The following is a 16,188-nucleotide window of genomic DNA, read 5'->3' as shown; positions in this document are numbered from 1 at the left end:
TGTACGTCGATCTGTTGTCTTGGGTTCTCCGTTTGTGTTGTCCTGTGGTTTCTTTAAATAAACCTGTTATGTCTTAAGGTTACGTGTTGTCTGACTACCGCATTCTTGCACATGCGTGCAAGTGGTTTCGGGCCGGGTTTTTGGTCAAATGTTCAGTTAAGCGATGATCTGGCTTTGTTAAGATATAAAGTAGTAAAGTGAATTTGTTTTCAGAGACTGAAAGTTTGATCTAGATAGGAGTAGGGGAGATGTGGGTGGGGTAGCATGCGCACGCAGGTTGGAGGAGGGTTGGGGTTGGTGTAACGCTTGTTGAGCCTATTGTGCAAAACCGTCGCCACGCCAGGCAGTTAGGGGACGGGAAGGTTTCTGCGTCCACCTGGGTAATTTCGGTGCGAATCAGCGTCTCGGACACACGACCGCGGCAAGTTTGCCATATGGAACTCCACGGCCAATGACCACACACGTTCTCATTAACAAATGGGATTTATTACAACAAAATTAGGCAGGGAAGAAGAAGAACATGGCCACACATACAGTGATCACTAACGATAACAAATTAATATTAAATACACGTGCCCTCGGAGCCATGCTAAACTTGAACAAATAACAACCATTCACTGATCAGAGGTGAACACGGGCACAGTCGGAGATGGATGAGACAGAGAGAGAATGAAACCTGTCCCGTGTTGCAATGATTACCATGCAGTTGTGGAGGGCGGCGTGGGTTTGTCCTCCACAGGCTTGTCCTCATGCCATGTTCCCCATGCTCTGTGTGCCAGCCAGGGAGAGAGAACCACCGAGAGAGGGGAGAAAGAGGGGAGAGAGGGGAGAGAGAGGGCAGAGAGCGGAGAGAGGAGAGAGAGATATGCATATGCTCCATTTCCCCCATTAATTTACTATCCAGGCTTGTTGAGCATGCTCGTGGGAAGTTCCCATTGGATGACGCTGCCAGACATGCCATCTTCCTGCTTATTCTCCGCTATCTAGTGTCCTCCTGCTGACCCCTGCGATCATGTCATGGATCACACCGATTGGCTGTTACCTTTCCAGGAAGCACCACATAAGGGCAGATAACGTTTTATCCATCACAATAAATTATAACATGCTGATGCTGAAATTCACTGGAAAATAACTATTTTAATCTATCCCATTTTACCCGCTGGACCAGATGCGAAACAATATTACACCATTCATCATTATGATGTCATATCCAGTGGTGTGCAAAATTTATTAATTGAGATGTGATAACAAAAGAAATCATTGTAATGTAAAACCATAAGCACTTTCAAGGGATTTCCATGAACTTGATGTAATAACAACACTTATTATAACAGAAAAAAAAATCAGATCTGTCTCTGCATATAATGAACAATCAGCGTGACCCCCTTTTTGCCTTGAGAACTGTCTCATCTGGGATTTATATCATTAGTTTATGGAGTATGTTTGAGTCGATCTTTTCCCAACAGTGTTGTAATGCACTCCAGAGCATAGTCAGACTGCTCACGTAAATTTTATCTTTCTCTCAAATGTATTCACCCTTCATTTATTGTGTTGAGACAAAGTGTCAGTCAATAATAACTTTAATAATAACTTAAACAATGTGGAGACATATCTTCAATATTATGACAAATTCGTATTTTAAATCGTGATTTAAGAAAGCTTGGCATTGATTTAGGTGGTCTCATCCTTTTGTACCCCACTGTATAAAAGATACGTACTTATTTTCAAGCTATTATGGGGAAGTCAAAATTAAACAGCATTTCATTTGTGTGACTGAGTACTACATTGTACATTGGGTTTACCGCACCTTTAAACCTGGAGTTGATGAGCAAGAGCCAGACCATATCCAATGGGTTTTGTTTTGTTCTACGGACTAATACAGACTATTTGATCAAGGATACCTTCGAGTATTCGTGAATGCACACAACTCCCCCGTTTCACAAGGCCATGTTTTTCGACCCTGAAAGCATTGTCTGTGCAGCTGTGTTCCGCAACTGTTTCACTTACTTTTGATGGGAGGGTGAGACGGTTGGGGACGAAGAACACGATAATTTAGATTTTCATGTTAAAGTAAGTTGGCAAACAATTTTTTTTTAAAAAGAAAAGAAAAAATAAACTGAAAAACAATGTCGTTTTATCCAAACTTTCGCAAAAATAAGCAACTGTGGAATTACTCTGTACCGTACCGTGGCTCCACTGTGCATTGATCTTCCAATATTTGGAACAATTGTAATTTGTTTTTGAAGGGTGGTACATTGCACTATTAAATCCCTGTCGACCGCAAAGTCTCGTACATCATCTGACTTACTTGGCTTTGAGAGAGGCTTCTTCCTGTTCTGCCATTTAGTATTTCCTCCATTTGCCCACCAACTTGAAACCTGTTTCCTGTGTCGCCAAAGGCAGTGTGATGTATTGCAGCTGGCAAAGGCTTGCTATTGTAGCATCCGGTGGATACCTTGCCTTTAGAATGCCTTAGAAGGCACATTTGCTTGCTCAACGAGCCTGACATCAGCAATGTCACACTTTTCAAGGAGTGCCTGGTTCAGTAATGTGGTGATGTGGCTTTGGTTTGGTAATGTGGTGATGTGGCTTTGGTTCAGTAATGTGGTGATGTGGCTTTGGTTCAGTAATGTGGTGATGTGGCTTTGGTTCAGTAATGTGGTGATGTGGCTTTGGTTCAGTAATGTGGTGATGTGGCTTTGGTTCGGTTCAGTAATGTGGTAATGTGGCTTTGGTTCAGTAATGTGGTGATGTGGCTTTGGTTCAGTAATGTGGTGATGTGGCTTTGGTTCGGTTCAGTAATGTGGTGATGTGGCTTTGGTTCGGTTATGTGGTAATATGGCTTTGGTTCGGTTATCTGGTGATTTGGCTTTGGTTCAGTAATGTGGTGATGTGGCTTTGGTTCAGTTATCTGGTGATGTGGCTATGGTTCAGTTATCTGGTGATTTGGCTTTGGTTCAGTTATGTGGTGATGTGGCTTTGGGTCAGTAATGTGGTGATGTGGCTTTGGTTCAGTTATGTGGCTATGGTTCAGTTATCTGGTGATGTGGCTTTGGTTCAGTAATGTGGTGATGTGGCTTTGGTTCAGTAATGTGGTGATTTGGCTTTGGTTCAGTAATGTGGTGATTTGGCTTTGGTTCAGTAATGTGGTGATGTGGCTTTGGTTCAGTAATGTGGTGATGTGGCTTTGGTTCAGTAATCTGGTGATGTGGCTTTGATTTAGTAATCTGGTGATGTGGCTTTGGTTCAGTAATGTGGTGATGTGGCTTTGATTCAGTAATGTGGTGATGTGGCTTTGGTTCAGTAATCTGGTGATGTGGCTTTGGTTCAGTAATGTGGTGATGTGGCTTTGGTTCAGTAATCTGGTGATGTGGCTTTGATTTAGTAATCTGGTGATGTGGCTTTGGTTCAGTAATCTGGTGATGTGGCTTTGGTTCAGTAATGTGGTGATGGGGCTTTGGTTCAGTAATGTGGTGATGTGGCTTTGGTTCAGTAATGTGGTGATGTGGCTTTGATTCAGTAATGTGGTGATGTGGCTTTGGTTCAGTAATCTGGTGATGTGGCTTTGATTCAGTAATGTGGTGATGTGGCTTTGGTTCAGTAATGTGGTGATGTGGCTTTGGTTCAGTTATGTGGTGATATGGCTTTGGTTCAGTTATGTGGTGATGTGGCTTTGGTTCAGTAATGTGGTGATGTGGCTTTGGTTTGGTTATCTGGTGATTTGGCTTTGGTTCAGTTATGTGGTGATGTGGCTTTGGTTTGGTTATCTGGTGATTTAGCCTTGGTTCAGTTATGTGGTGATGTGGCTTTGGTTCAGTTATGTGGTGATGTGGCTTTGGTTCAGTAATGTGGTGATGTGGCTTTGGTTCAGTTATCTGGTGATGTAGCTATGGTTCAGTTACTGGTGATTTGGCTTTGGTTCAGTTATGTGGTGATGTGGCTTTGGGTCAGTAATGTGGTGATGTGGCTATGGTTCAGTTATCTGGTGATTTGGCTTTGGTTCAGTAATGTGGTGATGTGGCTTTGGTTCAGTAATGTGGTGATTTGGCTTTGGTTCAGTTACGTGGTGATGTGGCTTTGGTTCAGTAATGTGGTGATGTGGCTTTGGTTCGGTTATCTGGTGATTTGGCTTTTTTATCTTGCCAAAACGAAGTTTTTGCAAGATATGTTGGTCAGCTTGTATGTTTGTTTTTTTTGTTTGTCTGTAATCACGTATAAAAAATTCTGCAGAGCACAGTTATCATTGGAAATTTTTGTAACTTCGCATATCCGAGGCCTATAGAGGTCCCTTTCAGCACATAAAATTTTGAAGGTCAAGGTCAAAGGTCAAGGTCACTTTGTCGCAAATCAGGGGAGTCGACGAAACCCTTATTTTTTGAGTAATTTTGATCGGATTGTCTTCAAACTTCATGGGAATATAGTTCATGGTCTGGCGCTCAGCTGATTAATTTTTGGTGGTGATTGGCCTTGACCTTCATGGTTAGTACCTAAGGTCAAACATATTTGACCCCAAGGTCAAATTTTCAAGTTTTAGGAACCATATCGTGTAGTACCTCAAATTGAACACCTCGATGAGTGCTTTCTAGATATGTCAAGCTTGAGACATTATGACGTCATTTGGTGACGTTATGAGGCAAACGCATATTTTTCATGGTTACTCTGTAGAACGATTCTCATCGGAATCTCTCGTAGGCAGATATTCCTCAAGGAGTCGCTCCTGGTGGATAGCAGCTCTGTTCACCTCAGTGTGACCTTAAAGAAGTCACACGTGGTCACGTTTTGGCAAGATACGGGTCACCCTGCGGGTGACATTGGTTTATTTTTTTTTTGTATACCTTGTCGAGGCTCATATGAGAGCTAACACACAACGCACATCAAGGGGGCATGAGACAGGAGGGGAGGGAGTGGGAAGGACAAAATAGTGGGGAACAGAGACATTAGGAGATCTGTGGAAGGGAGAGGGATGGGACGGGGAACATGGGGAATAGAAGATGGACATTACAGGGACTTTCAGGAAGGAAAGCAGGGAATTTTAAGGAGGTGGGCTTGGGTGGATTATCGGGGGTAGAAAAGATCCAGGATTTGGATGAGGGATGATAAGAGGTGGTGGTGAACAGCTGCTTTGAAGGCCTGAAGGGAAGAATGGGAATGAATAGAGTGAGGGAGTTTATTCCAAAGGTGGGAAAAAAGAGGAATGAAAGAATGAAGGTGAGCAGTGATTCGTGATTTTGGTGGTTTTACCAGAAGGGGGTTGTTGGCGGACCTTGAGCGCCCTGAGGAAATGTGGGGGGGGGGGCAAATCGCAGAGAGAGCAGGGGGGCGAGGCTGGAGAGGAGACGGTAGAAGACAGAAAGACCACCGACCAACCTGCGGTGATTGAGTGAGAGTCCCAAGGACTCGGCCTCATTGCGGGAGATGCCAATGATCCGAAATGCCTTGGTTTCTACAGCATGAAGCCGAGAAAGGTGGGAGGCAGGAGCACCAGCCCAGAGAGGAGAGCAGTACTCCATTAGGCTGCGGACAAAAGCTTTGTAAGTGGTCAGGAGCTCAGGTGGGCCGAGGAAGAACTTTGCACGACAGAGGATTCCCAGTCGACACGACTGGCTTTGGAGGCGAGGTTTGAAACGTGGCTTTCCCAGGAAAGGTGATGGCAGATAGTGAGACCCAGAAGGTTGAAAGAAAGGACTTCTTCCAGAGGATTGTTGAGAAAGTGGATGGGGGGGGTTTGTAAACGGTCCTTTCGAAGAGACATAGTGAGAGTGTGAGATTTGTCCAGATTGAAAGACATGTTCCACGTGTTGGACCAGTTTGTGATTTTATCTAAATCTGCAGTGAGCGAAGAAGCTGCTGCTTGCCTGTCTGAGGGATGACCGATGGTACGGCAGAGGGTGGAGTCATCAGCAAAGAGATACAGAGAATTTTCCAGAGAGTCGGAGAGATCTTTGATGAAAACCAGAAAAAGAACAGGGCCCAGAACGCTACCTTGAGGAACTCCAGCCTGCACAGGAAGAGGGGATGAAAGAACTCCATTTCGGGCCACACGTTGACTGCGACAGGAGAGGAAGTCTGCGAGCCATGAGTGGAGATGGCCTTGGATACCATAGGAAGAGAGTTTGGTGAGCAGGGCAGGGTGCCAGACTGTGTCAAAAGCACGTGATATGTCCAGGGATATGGCTCGGATTTCCTGTCTGGCATTGAGGACCTCCATCCATTGATGGGAGAGCAGAAGCAGCATATCCATGGTAGAGTGACCTGGTCTGAAACCAAATTGATGATCAGAAATCAAGCCATTGGAGAAGAGGAAGGATTTGATATCTGAAGCGATGATGGATTCCATAACCTTGCTGATGATTGGGAGAAGGCTGATTGGTCTGTAGTTGCAGGGATCTGTTTTTGCACTTTTTTGTGCAGGGCAGTGATGTTTGCTGATTTCCAAGCAGATGGCAGATGGCCTTGAGCAAATGAGAGGGTGAATAGAACAGAGAGAGGGTGAGCAAGAGCAGAAGAGCAGGCTTTGAGGACACGGGGGCTGATGCCATCTGGACCGGTTGCAGAATCTGAGTCGAGGTTTGACAGCAAACTCTCCACCTTATCAGGAGAAAAGGACACAGAGTCCAGGGACAGTTGGGTGTGACTGGGTAAGGTGGGTAGAGAAGGTAATGGGTTTTGGACACAAGATTTAGTTGCAAAAACCGAGTTTAGGCATTCAGCTTTTTCACGTGCGGTATCAGCAGTGCTGGCATTTGAGGTAAGGGAGGGGATGGAGGGGATGGAGGGGGAACATACACCAGAAACAGATTTTATTAGATGCCACAAGGATTTTGAGGAGGGAGAGAGGTTTGAGAGTTGACTTGAGATGAGAAAGATGTTGTTTTCTGGCTCTCCTGAGGGTAGATACACACTTGTTCCAAGCTTTATGAAAGGAGCTGAGATTGCCCTCAGTTGGGTTTGCTTTCCATGAGGCAAAGGCAAGTTGTTTCAGGACAACTGCCTCACCACAAGCTTCAGTGAACCAAGGGCGGGAGGAAGGGTAGGACAATTGAAGACGAGAGGGGATAAATCTGTGCATGAGGGAGAGCAAGTTTTTTTTTTTGAAAGAATTCCCAGGATGAGGTGATGTTGGAGAAAGTAGTGATAGGAGACCAATCTATAACTTTGATGGCTGCTTGTAGACCCTGACATTCAGCTTGAGTGAAATGCCAGACTCGACGGCAGTGAGGTGGTTCTCTGATAACAGCCAGAGAGATGTCCACTTTGACAAGGACGTGGTCAGAACAACCGATTGGAGCGGAGGAAGAGCAGCAGATATTGTCAGGGAAATTTGTCAAAATCAGATCCAGAAGAGATGGAGTACCATTGGTTGAGATCCGGGTCGGGAAGTTGACTGATTGAGTCAGTCCCAATGAGTCGCAGAAAGCTTTTTCTGAGGTGCCATGACAGGTGAGAGAGGTACCCACACCGAGCCAACTGGCATGATGACAATTGAAGTCGCTACATAAGAGGAAGAGAGAGTTTGGATGAGAAGATAGAAGTTGGTCCATGTTTTCAGATAGTGAGGTGTAGATGGAGTCATCACTGTTTGGTGGACGGTACAGTACACATATAAACATGAGGTGGGAGTGGAGGGGAAGCCGTAGCCAGAGGTATTCTTGGGGGTGTGGGGGAGTGAGGGCAGTGCATGGAGAGTGAGGAATAGAGTCTTTGATGAAGAGAGCAACTCCTCCACCAGGGCGAGGCTCAGGTCTGTCAAACCAGAGGGAGTAACCAGGGAGAGATACTTGGGAGTCAGACACGTCTTGGGGGAGGAAAGTTTCTGTTGGGCAGATTATGTCTGGTTTTTCAGTGGCAACCTGTATAGAAAGATCTGAAAGGTTTGAGCGAAGGCCCCTGATATTTGAGGTCCACACTGTTAATGAAGAGGTAGGGGAGGAGGCTTTGGGTGCAGGGGGTGGGGGGGGGTAGGACAAGGCATGAGGGGGGGGGTAAGCAGGTTGAAAGAGTGTGGGGGATTGCAGAATAGCTAGGGGAGGGGCCTGAATGAGGAGGAGAAAAGGCTCTGTCGTGCTGGGGGAGAGGGGGGACAAGAGACAAGGAAGAAGGCAGTTGAGGATTTGAGGAGGTGGAGTGAAGACATCGAGGTGAGAGGGCAGTGGAAGGAGGCAGCTTTGTGGATGGGAGGGGGGCAACTTTGGAAAGGATGAGTGAGGGGGATGAATGGTGAGAGAAAGGTGACGGGGGAGGTTATGGGAGAGGTGAGAGGGAAGCTTGGAGAGACAAGAGTGGGATGGTTGCTTTGAGAGTGAGGGGTGAGAGGAGTGATTTGGCACTGAAGTTGGAAAAAAGAATGGTTTGATGGAAAGCGAACATTCAGAGCAAACTGGGTTTTTTTTTTTAAGTTTTAGGTCAGTTGTGCGATTAAACACATTTTTTGAGGGATGCAATAAAGGCGAATTCAGAGAATGGAGAGAAGAAACGCTGTAACAGTTGGATTTTTTAGGCAAGGTATGAAGGAAAGGTCGAATTGAGAGCAGTCTGTTTAAATAGCAGAAGAGTAGTGCATTCTGATACTGTCAAGAGTACCACACGTGTGAAAGAGGAAGATGAAGCATTATAAGAGATCGTTTTTGTTGTTATTATTATTAATGTTTGAGAGTGAGAGATCGTTTTTGTTATTATTATTAATGTTTGAGAGAGTTTTCAACAGATTAGGTCATGGAAGTGTTGTCGAAAAAAATCGAGGAAGAAGAAGAGGAGGAACAAGAAGAGGTAATGAAGAAAAATAATAAGAAGAAGAATCGGAGAAAGGTCGCGTTTTTTTTAAATTTAAGATAAGAAATAGACGAATTAGTTGGGAGGGATGGGGGACGTTCAGAAAGTGGGAAAGATAGAAATTGAAGGTAATGGGGAGAAAAAAACAAATAAACACGATCGTACACCGAGGGGAACAAAGGGAAGGCCTCAAGCCTCAAGGATAGGCCTCAAGCACCCAGTAAGACAAGTTCGATGAAATCTCACAAAGTAGCATGATTTTTGAAACAAAACCGAACTAGGAACACACAGTAACATGTAGGTGAGAAAATAAACAGTTAAAACGGGACAGATAACGACCGGAAACTTAACTTTGAGATCGTCAGCAGGGAGCCCCCAAGGAGAACTGCCAACGCTCCAAACCCAAAACCGGAAGTCAACGATGTGGTTTTGGTTCAGCAATGTGGTGATGTGGCTTTGGTTCAGTAATGTGGTGATGTTGCTTTGGTTCGGTTATCTAGTGATTTAGCTTTGGTTCAGTAATGTGGTGATTTGGCTTTGGTTCAGTTATGTGGTGATGTGGCTTTGGTTCAGAAATGTGGTGATGTGGCTTTGGTTTGGTTATCTGGTGATTTAGCTTTGGTTCAGTAATGTGGTGATGTGGCTTTGGTTTAGTAATGTGGTGATGTGGCTTTGGTTCAGTAATGTGGTGATGTTGCTTTGGTTCGGTTATCTGGTGATTTAGCTTTGGTTTAGTAATGTGGTGATTTGGCTTTGGTTCAGTTATGTGGTGATGTGGCTTTGGTTCAGTAATGTGGTGATGCGGCTTTGGTTTGGTTATCTGGTGATTTAGCTTTGGTTCAGTAAAGTGGTGATGTGGCTTTGGTTTAGTAATGTGGTGATGTTGCTTTGGTTCGGTTATCTGGTGATTTAACTTTGGTTCAGTAAAGTGGTGATGTGGCTTTGGTTCAGTAATGTGGTGATGCGGCTTTGGTATGGTTATCTGGTGATTTAGCTTTGGTTCAGTAAAGTGGTGATGTGGCTTTGGTTTAGTAATGTGGTGATGTCACTTTGGTTCAGTAATGTGTTGATGTGGCTTTGGTTTAGTAATGTGGTGATGTGGCTTTGGTTTAGTAATGTGGTGATGTCACTTTGGTTAAGTTATATGGTGATGTGGCTTTCCTTTAGTAATGTGGTGATGTGGCTTTGGTTAAGTTATGTGGTGATATGGTCGTGCTGATGTCTGTCTCCTTCTCTCCCTTAAAGGTCCTTTGAGAAATGTAACATCTTGCGTATATGCACGTGTGATAATGGATCCTCCATTATACAGTATCCATAAAATGGTGAAAATATTTTGGGTAACCACCTACCTACCAATACCACCATATTTGCCTTTTCTCTCCTCTCCCTTAAGTCTTATCCTCCTCCATGCAAATTTCTCATTCACTCACCTTATTTCTCTTCCCTTTCTCAATTTATCCCACCCGCATTCCAAGCAATATATATATATAAAAAAAAAAATATATATATATATTAATTATTAATAGGCACAACCAACCAAATTATGAGCTTGACCACACTCAAACCTATTTTTGTACAAATGGGTGAGAGCAGATGAAGTTTCAGAGGTGTTGTTTCACTCGTAACCCACGAACCTCAAGGCCTAATCAACAAATCGAGCTTTTGGACATGTTTTTTTTATCTGCCGAGTGTTAATCCCCTTTTAGTGGAATGCACAGATGTTCAGAGTGGGGGGCAAAAATATATTACCATACGAAGGATTAACCTGGAAGTATGTTACATATCCAAGAATTTTCCAAGTTCGGTGAATGTAAATCCATATTTTACTAGATCACGCTGGAAGCAGATGCAGGAGGAGCAGACGATTAGCCGAGGATGATGGCATGAATAAGAGAGAGAGAGAGAGTAATCTTAAAAATTGAACCAGTGCCCCTAAAGCTTGATTCACGCTGTGAGATACCCTCTTGGGTTAGCAGTATAGCACACCGTAATAGTGACGTCAGTGTTAGTAGGTGTTCAAGAATGGATTATCATAATCTTTAATCCCAAATGCAAAACTAGCTGTGCTACAATAACTGCAAACCTCGCCACGTCCTCATAGCTGTGCCACAACAAGGTGAAAGACAATGCGTTCATGTGATCGGGAACGCTTGCTCGTCACAAATTGTGCAGAAATAGCTGTATACTGAGACACTTCGTTTCGTCCTTACTGCACCACAAAGTTAGGGGTTTCACACACACACACACACACACACACACACACACACACACACACACACACACACACACACACACACACACACACACACACACACACACACACACACACACACTTTGAGACCCATTAGGTATCCATTCCACCTTCTGAAACCCACATATGGAGATGACAACCAACAACACACCTGGTTGAATTTAGAGCAAATAAAGTTGGATTGTGCCAAGCGTCTGTTTCTGTTATTTGATTTGGTACTCTGTATAATATTGAAAAGCACAACAGGTCCTAAACATTGTGTTGTTCTTATCTACTTATTGCTCTTCTCTTCCCAACTGTAGCTCAGAGAGGGCAACATGACGATGGCATTTCCAGAACACTGACACGAGGGGCCCATTAACATTTGAACACATTGACCTGCGGCCCAAGTTTGCTGAAGCTGTGTTCATACCTACATATCGTCCGAGAGACCTCGATCTCAGATGAATTTTGAAGTCTGCCTCTGGTGGTAAAGTTTCTCGATGTGGTCGAATAAGAAGTACTCTGCACGAGCCATTTATTTTGCATTCCAAAGGGCAGCGACTCCAACACAGCCCATGATCGATCGCTCATGTTGCTTTTGCACATCGTTTTTTTAAAACACGTCGTCGCTTGGTTGTTTGTTTGCAGTGATTACAGAAAGTGGTGCAATTTGGCCTTTATTGTGTAAAATTCTTACTCAGTCTTTGCATTATTCATAGCAGGTTTTACCATGCTATTTGTGGACCCCCTCAACCTCAAAGGGGATGGGTGGTACGAGCAAATATGGCAACACTTTTGTTTAATTGCATTGATCATCATTCAAAAATTGTGGTCTTGAAGTTTCCTACCAGTGTTTACTCTGTGCACAATGCTATGAAATTAACCCTAACCCCCACTCCATCCCACATACAATATAGTCGCGGTTGGAGGGAGTAGGGGATCATCCGGCTCTGCTTCTCAAATATCGGTTGAAAGCAGGTGCGGTGATGAGTTTGCTTCACACGAGACGGTATTTAATCTCTGAAGTTTTTACTTTGCATTATTTTATGGGAGAGCTATCTGACATGGCTCTTTATCGGTGGTTTAAGGGTATGTGGTCACGTGATGCACGTCCGTTTTACATGGTGCGCATGGGGAAATGCCCCGACGCTACCATTTGGTGACGTTTTTACGTATCTGTGAAAGTAAACTGCTGGGGATGTGTGCATATCGTGTACTCATCACCCAACTGATGCACCTACAAAGGTATGTAAAGATGGAGGCGTTCCACGTGACCAACCTCCCGACAAGTTATTGAGCGTTTTGTCATTTGTGGTTCGATTATGAAGAAACTATTCTGTGAATGTGGAATGGCACTTGAGCTCCTTTTCGAATTTAAATTATCAAAGTGAAATCTTACTTTAATAATTATGAGCCATTTCAAAAGGGTTCCGTTTCTTCGTTTCATTGCGGCATGCCAAAAAGATGAGTCGGATTCGTTGGTCCACTTCACCGAGAGTACCGTATGGTTTGTACCGGAGCCTTTGGGATCCTGAAGTTTCAAAATGAACTACTTATTCTAGAAATAAACTGATGATGTGATTATAAGGACACACACACACACACACACACACACACACACACACACACACACACACACACACACACACACACACACACACACACACACACACACTTCTGTTTTCAAGTTGCCATTTTGGTTGTCTGACATGATTACGAGTAACCATCCACGTTGTTGAACTCCACCTCCTTTTCGCCACAGTAAGTGACATTTCATTACGCTACAGTATTAATAATGTGACCACATTGCATTTCTTTCAGTTGTTTTTTCTTGCTTTGTTTACAAATGTATTGAAATATAATTATATTCATTTGAGAGCAATGTTTGGATGCATGTTTTTTTTTCTTTTGTTTCACTCAAAATGTATTGTACTTGGAAAGTTTCTCAATGGTAGTTTAGCAAAGATTGCTTCAGATTTGCAAAGCATTCCACATTGTTTTGCAAGGGCTGTTAAAGAAAGGCCAACCAACCATCTTCTTTGTTCATATGCAGCAGAAGGCTGTGGGGTAGCATCAATGGCTGAGGGTACGGCTGTGCCGCTGATCTATTGCCCTCTGCTGGTTGGGGCAGGAATTTGAAATTTGTTAATGGTGCTGGTGATAGCTTGCCTACTCTTCAAGAGGGACTCTATGGGATATTTAATATCCACCAACTAATGCTGACAGATGGGACGCCCGTTTATTCCCCACCTGAGGGACCTGAGGGACAGACACATTGATGAATCACCCTGCCTGTAAATCACTGGAATGACAGTTTATAGTTGTTGGAATTTAAGTCTGGGATATAAAGTTTGGAGGTGAGTGTACATACCTTTAGGCCATCCAGTGAGGTCCCAAAACTGATGGTGGATTGTCTTCCAATCAATTAAACCAAGATCCTAAACAGATATTTTCAACTTCAAAACATTCATGTCTTTCCAGAACATTTGGCAAGGTGGTCTCTTCGCATGGAATACGTTGGGTGGTTTTGCATCGCCCCCCCCCCCCAGTTGTCGTTGTGGCTCGAGCACACATTGGCGTACTCTTACAAAAGGCACCACAGGATCCTTAACTGCACACATTGATACAGAGCCTAGGCCTGCGAAGCACCTTGATGCCGGTTCATGGTTAGGTCCATCATCCAACCCAGAGTAGATTGCTCAAAGAAGAGTACGCTCCCTCTGAGCTATTCCGTCGGCCCAATAGGTCTTGAAACATTCAATTTGAATTTCTAACACATCGTCTGAAAAATGATAAAATTGCACTTTAGTGAAATCTATATTTTAATATGAACGTCTGTGAAGATGAGCCTGTAATGCATCCGGTGGAACACTCATGAGCATTCATCTGGTTTGTTGATAATGCAGTATAGGTCACAAACGATAACGTATATTTATGGGACGTCTGTTCAGCAGACATTTGTAAATAGACACATAACAATCGTGCTTTCATGCGACGCCCCTTCCAACAGGTGGTTGCATGACCAGTTCTAATTGATGCAAAATAGTTGACAAATCATCTGAGGAAGCCATTGATGGAATGTTTTGAAGTTTTTTTTTAACTTTTATTTTTTCCTCCACACTAACGTTTCCTTTAACTCGAACATTACCCATTAGTTTGAAAGGGGTTAAAAGTCAGGCATTGATTGTAAACCAATGCGGTCAGCATCACAACTCGGTGAAAATCACGAGCATCGTAATTTACAGATGCAAGGCTGCAAGTAGCTTGCTGTGCAATTGCCGCCTGCCTTTTGCATGCATGTCACATGAGTACATGATTATTGTATTTATTTTGCAAATACACTTTTGTACAAAAGGTCATATCATAAAAGATTCAAATGAAAATGTGCAAGAGATCAAAATGCATGCGAAGTATTCATGTGTTGTAAACTCACTCTACATCAAACTAAGCAATTCCAAAATAACTTAGACCACACAAATACATTTTCTTTGATCCACAATGAGCTGACGTGATCACCACCAGCCCTCCAACCCACAGGTAGCTGAGGATAGAATCCGGTTGGGTGGAGCATGCACCCGAGATTCCAAAGAAACAATGTAGCATACGACTGGCTTGAAGTGGTATTCACGTTAGACTGCGTCGGCAAGATAACCGAGAGACATGAACACTAGCCTCTGAGCTACCTCGGCTCAGTTATAAACTGTCGTTCCACTGTTTGAGGCAAGGCGATTCATCGGTGTGTGTGCCGTCCCTTGGACGGGTGTTAAACTGGGTGTCCCGTCTGCCGGAATTAGTTGGTGGACGTTAAAGATCCCACGGTGTCCTTCATGAAGAGTAGGCGAGCTATCGCCAGCACCATTACCAAATTCCTGCACCCTCAGTCGAATATCTTCCATCGGAGTGGTGACCAATCCATGATTGAAATCTCAAGCCAATGAAGCTGCCTGAAAGCCTTATGTGCCTTAGAGTGACGGTGCAATGAGGATAAACAAACAAAAAAGAAGTTACACTTGCATGTGGATTTTAAGGACATTTTTGAATGTTAAATCAGAGGTTACAATTTTAAATAGAGCAGCGTCAAAACAAAATAATTAAACCACAGAGAAGAAGAGGGGGAGGCATCAAGTTTGATAGTGTATTGATTTAAACCCTGAATTCCAACGTTGTGGCTTCATCTTGATCAGTTTCCTCTGACACCCCAATTATATGAAAGTTTTGTCGCACAGCTGACAGCTCTTCTAAAGTTTTGATCAAGTATACTTTTAAATGGTTGGTGTCATCCATGCTTGCTAATCACCGATAAGAGCAAAGTTAAAAACTGACACGCGTCACCAAATAGTGTAACATATCTATGTGGGTGGACCGTAACCAAGCCCCTAAGTTAGAAAGTCGCAATTTTAACCTTACAATACTCATCTGTTTCTATTCCAAAAGTGACATTGTAGTAAAAGCAAAGAATCTATTGTGCGTGGAGCGTGTGCTCTCTGGAGGACGGTAGGGCAGCATTGCGGAAGTATTCCTTCTGCACACAAAGTAGCAGTCAGGTTTCGAACTGTGCACATGGGCCTATACAGCTGATGATTGTCCCTCCGTTCCTGGTATTTTGGTGCGCTTGGTTGCATCGTCGATGTAAGCTTTGGGTTTCTGCCAAATCTTAATGTGAAGGAGACCAAAGGATGAGGATCCGCAGGAAGTCTTTCACCTAAAGCAGGCAACAATGCAGAAGCGTGAACATCCAAGGGAAGGTTATGTGGTCGTCGTCAGCTGAGAAGTTCACTGACGTGTATGCTCGTCCGCCTGGCTCCGACCGGAACGACCACGTCCTCATCAGATGCCATTCCTGTACATCGGACATACGCTCGTCAGTGAGGTGTCAACATTTTGACAGTCGTCTTTCAGGAAGGAGGATAATTATCTACATCATGCAAAGGTTACCCCATCAATATAACATGATGTACTTGAATTTAAATGTTTAAGATTCTTGTCTTTTATACTAAAAAAATTGCTGTGAATAATCCAAATCTTGCCGACTTGATTTGGGGATTTCAGCAATGTCACACATGAGAACTGACCCAATGATTGGAGTTCTTTTCATTTTGGTTAATTGAGAACTTCAAGCACTGGACAAGGCAGTCCAAAGACTGATATTTGTCAAATTTACAATAATAAAAGTTGATTAATCCACA

General features: G+C 43.7%; 2 protein-coding genes across 6 annotated transcripts in view; one reads left to right on the top strand and one right to left on the bottom strand.

The window, feature by feature from the left end:
• LOC147010750 (protein-tyrosine sulfotransferase 2-like) overlaps positions 1-12,677 on the top strand; it is a 76,327-nt gene extending 63,650 nt beyond the window's left edge. For 3 of the 5 annotated variants that reach the window (XM_085859114.1, XM_085859113.1, XM_085859116.1), the window contains one exon: positions 780-1,770. In XM_085859114.1, coding sequence (XP_085715240.1) covers positions 780-1,001 — 222 coding nt within the window. In that variant the 3' untranslated portion in view covers positions 1,002-1,770. Of the gene's footprint in view, positions 1-779; positions 1,771-11,322 lie in introns of those variants that run through there. The other 2 variants (XR_015052266.1, XM_085859115.1) reach the window with 1 other exon arrangement.
• Positions 12,594-16,188, bottom strand: part of SPNS1 (SPNS lysolipid transporter 1, lysophospholipid) — a 64,917-nt gene continuing 61,322 nt past the window's right edge. Inside the window, exon 12 of the mRNA XM_085859112.1 lies at positions 12,594-15,842. Within this exon, the coding sequence (XP_085715238.1) occupies positions 15,763-15,842 (80 nt within the window). The 3' untranslated portion in view covers positions 12,594-15,762. The remainder of the gene's footprint in view (positions 15,843-16,188) is intronic.

The sequence above is a fragment of the Eptatretus burgeri genome, chromosome 16, assembly GCF_056783735.1.
Source record: "Eptatretus burgeri isolate ZD-2024b chromosome 16, Ebu_testis_v1, whole genome shotgun sequence".
NCBI classification, from domain to species: Eukaryota; Metazoa; Chordata; class Myxini; order Myxiniformes; family Myxinidae; genus Eptatretus; species Eptatretus burgeri.
The sequence above is the reverse complement of the archived record's forward strand: the minus strand, read 5'-3'. Positions and strand labels throughout refer to the sequence as shown.